The sequence below is a fragment of the Empidonax traillii genome, unplaced genomic scaffold, assembly GCF_003031625.1.
Source record: "Empidonax traillii isolate 1590-97213 ecotype Southwest subspecies unplaced genomic scaffold, ASM303162v1 scaffold1404:size115710, whole genome shotgun sequence".
NCBI lineage: Eukaryota > Metazoa > Chordata > Aves > Passeriformes > Tyrannidae > Empidonax > Empidonax traillii.
This window is the reverse complement of record NW_020956597.1, coordinates 111,669-115,710: the sequence shown is the minus strand read 5'-3', so window position 1 is coordinate 115,710 and position 4,042 is coordinate 111,669. Positions and strand designations below refer to the sequence as shown.

Genomic DNA, 4,042 nt, shown 5'->3' with positions numbered 1-4,042 from the left:
AAAAAAAAAAAAAAAAAAAAAAAAAAAAAAAAAAAAAAAAAAAAAAAAAAAAAAAAAAAAAAAAAAAAAAAAAAAAAAAAAAAAAAAAAAAAAAAAAAAAAAAAAAAAAAAAAAAAAAAAAAAAAAAAAAAAAAAAAAAAAAAAAAAAAAAAAAAAAAAAAAAAAAAAAAAAAAAACACAAAAAAAACAAAACGGTTCTGTAGCCTTCCATTCAATTTACTGACAGAAAAAACAGCAATAAAGCCAGTCAATTCAAATGCAAGAGAGGACATTTAAAAAGTAATCTCTGAAGAATACAAATATGTCCTCCCCCCACCTCAATTCTGTTTAAAAGCAGAAGGAGCCAACAAATAAAAGCTTTACAGATACGTAAAAGGCAGACAATATTGGATAAGAATGACAAAAAAAATGTTTTCTTGAAAAAAGTTCAAAAACATTCCTTGAGTTTTGTCCTCCACTCACAACCCATTTAAGGAAAAAGCCCCATAAAAACACTGTTCAAAACAAAGACATTGAGACAGGCAGACTTGATCCAAGACTGGAGAAAATCTCCTTGGGGGGTGGTGTGTGGAAACCTTCTCAATTTCAAAATAAAGTTATAAAAGCTTCAGTAAATTGCTTCAGCTCTTTAGAGCTACGTTCAAAGACCAAGTATTCTTAGTGTAAATCTGTAGATTACCAGATCCTTCCAAATCCCTTCTTATATATTCTTCAGAATTATCTTCAAATGCTTCTTCATCAGCCGCTGACAATACAAAATACAGAGAAGTTTAAATACTGAGATCTCTGTTTTTTACATAAAAAGGTGTATCATCAACAACTTTCTAGTTTTTCCAAGGACTGTTCTATAACATTAACAGAAATTAATCAGAAATATCTGGCCAGACTAGACTGTTAAGCTTTCTCCTGCCCCACAAATTAGGTCTTTCATACTCAAGAGCCAATGTATTGATTTTTAAAAAAAAAAAAAAACAAACAACCCAAAACATCTAAGACATATTTAACACCAGGTGAATTTAAAAAGGCTTCCAGAGCTACAGACTTTAAAGAGAGCAGCTCCTTATCACTGCAATACATCTTCACTGCATTGTAAATACTAGGATCAATATGAGCCCATGAAAACCTGGAGAACTTGACATTTTACAAGGCCTGATATTCCTGACTATTTAGGCTCCTTGAATTATTCTGATACTCACATTAAGCGTGGAAATTTATTGCTGGCACGTGACCTAGACTTCCTACACTGGGATTTCGCCATGAAAAATCAGTATATTTATACAATTCTACAAATCCCACAGGACAATCTGCTGCATAAACTTGGGTTTGAATCTAAACACTAAAGTTCACAAGAGGGAATCCTCGATTCTTGGTCCTGCAGAGCAACTTGTCATTATAATTAGATTTTGACTGTGCTTTTGAAACCTTAAATCTGCAAAAGTTACCTCTAAATTCCATATTGGGAACAATAACTTTCTCACAGATGCTTGTCAGCGTATTCTGGTCTTCAAACAGGTGCTTGTAATGTGGTCTTTCGCAAACTGAGGCCAGAAACTGGATTGCATTACTGACCAGCTGCAGCACCACAAACAGAACACAAAGCTTTAGCATGATTGATCAATTTATAATTCATTACCAAACCCGACAAGATCAGTTTATAACAACTTACCAAGTCATACTTCACCTCCTGGCCTGTCGTGACTAACAGATTCCAGATTGCTGTTACAAAACGTGGCAGGTAGGGCTGGAATTCTTCATCGTATTTTTGAGCATATAAAGCAGCATTATCACAAATTTGTGATTTCAAGAGCTCCAGTAATCCAGCTTCCTCTTCATCCTCACATAAAACAAAACTAAGAACTTAAACATCCAAACTTCAATGCTATTTCAACATTAAAAGTATCCAAATACTTAATGGAAATATTTACACCATCATTTTATTGTGTTCTAGAATTGCTGCACTTTGCTGGTCTGCACCCCAACTGCTCTCCAAGTTATAAATCATACCTACATTTCAAATCAAGGTACTACGCACTTTATTCAGACCAAATAATTTACATGAAATTAATTTACAAATGTAATAGGAGAAAGACAACACAAGGCACTGAAAAAATATGCTTAGAAGATATTATATGATACTTTAAACTGGAACAGTTGTAGCTCTCTCCCCTTCTCCAGATCAGCAAAGATGCTTCTAGGAAGTTGAGCTGGAGTTAAAAAACCATCCCAATTAGACCCCACACCTCAGCTCTGTCTGCCCCTCTCCCCTCCACCCCCACCTTTCAGCTTTAACACCTCTCCCAGTTCAGCTGCACCAGTGTCTGTGCTGGGAGCAAATGAGAGAAGAGCAGCAAAGCTTCTTTCAGCAGCAGGGTAATAAAGCACAAGACACCCTTCACATGCCTCCCTTTGTGCTGTCAAGAAATTATATTATAGAGTTGTTTTGGCTCCATCAAGTGGCAAACTACTGTGCTGTATCGGGAAGACTTTGGCACTCAAAACGCAGAGAGCACGCACAAAAATAATTTGAGGTTTGATAACTTGGTATCATCTTTCACCAGGGAAATTACTAATTCTTTAATCAAAGACAGCAAATGCTGAAGCACTGAGGGATGTCCTGCCCTCCGTGTTCAGCTGGTTCAGGTTCTTTAGGATACCCTGTTTTCTAGAACACTGTGCATGACCCAGCTGAGGCACAGGAAACCCGAGCACAGCGATGCCAATGGTCAGGTTACTCCAGCAAACGTCTCTGAAAGGAGCGACTCACTGACAAGTATCTGTAATTTGGTTTCTGTGCACAGCTGGGGTATACCTATAACTGACATACAGCTTCAAGAACTGGACCTCAAATTCCTTAAACAACAGAACAACTTCTCTTAAACATCATTAGAGTCATTCTACTCCTTTGTTTGCCCAGCCAAGAAAACACTGCATGGTCCAGAGTTAGACACAAGCTCACAGTCAACCCTGTCCCCTACACAGAGACAAACCAGGAGGTTTATACAGTACTTACATCAGTCTGCAAGAGTTTATTATCTAAAGTTAGAAGACTATGGAAATTTGTCATCCACGTTTCCATGTTATCTTCAAAAAACTCTGGAAGATCCTGTGAAGGGAAAGCATAAATCTCCATTTTAATTTCTGACTGCACTGCTTAGATAACAACATACCTACACTGTAAGCAGTGCATCCACCTTGTCACCTACTGAGGGACAATAACCTGAGGAAAACAATCTTCAAAGTGAAACACTACTCCCTCCTCCTCCCCCCAAAGGAAAACCCTCCTGGCAAATGCTCTGGAATACAATTATTTCCAAATAAACTATTTGCTTGCACCCTAAACAGACTCCCCTAAAAAGGCCAAGCTAACCTGGTAATCAACCCCAGCCTTCCTGCGCGTTTCCTCCAGTGCTGATGCACTGTTAACTGTTATTTTTACCATAAAGCCCGGCCTTAGAGGCTGCCTCAAATGAATTCTATAGCAAGAGCATAGCAACTTCATGAGACCAAAGCAAACCATTAAAAGAAAAGGAGATTCACCTGGAAATTTAAACTATAGAACAGCTTCGCAATTAGAATGAGAGAAGAAAAGAGAACCTTCAGGGCACTGGCATCATTTGCATGTGTGCTGCAAAGTTCAATGGTTGCCTAGAAAAAAATGCAAGATCTAGTCAAGTACAAAACCAAAAGATATTGAAGTGACATGGGACATTTTTGTTTGTTTGTTTAACCAAAAAATACAGTTATTGCTCCTCCCCTCATCAATCCTGTTAGGTCTCACTTCATGACTTTAGCTTGAACTTCATTAACAGCTTCAAAACAACTATCCTTGAGTTTTAATTTTACAGCCACCCACAAAAAGCAATTCAGAACATTAAACTTATTTTAGAAGTGATTCAACAAGAAATACCTTAAAGAGATTTGTCAAGGGTAAAGCAAAGGCATCAAGAACAAGTTTGATCTCTGTCCATAATTCATTTGACTTAAATTCATGGCGGTACCTGACAAGTGAAACACATGAAAAACAGAATTCATATTTCACATT

At 36.9% G+C, this 4,042-nt stretch overlaps 1 protein-coding gene across 4 annotated transcripts in view; it reads right to left on the bottom strand.

Moving 5' to 3' along the window:
* Positions 1–605: 605 nt before the first annotated feature.
* LOC114069965 (exportin-2-like) overlaps positions 606–4,042 on the bottom strand; it is a 9,641-nt gene continuing 6,204 nt past the window's right edge. For all 4 annotated transcript variants that reach the window (XM_027907128.1, XM_027907131.1, XM_027907132.1 and 1 more), the window contains exons 7-11: positions 3,538–3,645; positions 3,011–3,103; positions 1,667–1,834; positions 1,443–1,572; positions 606–745 (exon numbers count right to left, since the gene is read on the bottom strand). In XM_027907128.1, coding sequence (XP_027762929.1) covers positions 621–745; positions 1,443–1,572; positions 1,667–1,834; positions 3,011–3,103; positions 3,538–3,645 — 624 coding nt within the window. In that variant the 3' untranslated portion in view covers positions 606–620. The remainder of the gene's footprint in view (positions 746–1,442; positions 1,573–1,666; positions 1,835–3,010; positions 3,104–3,537; positions 3,646–4,042) is intronic.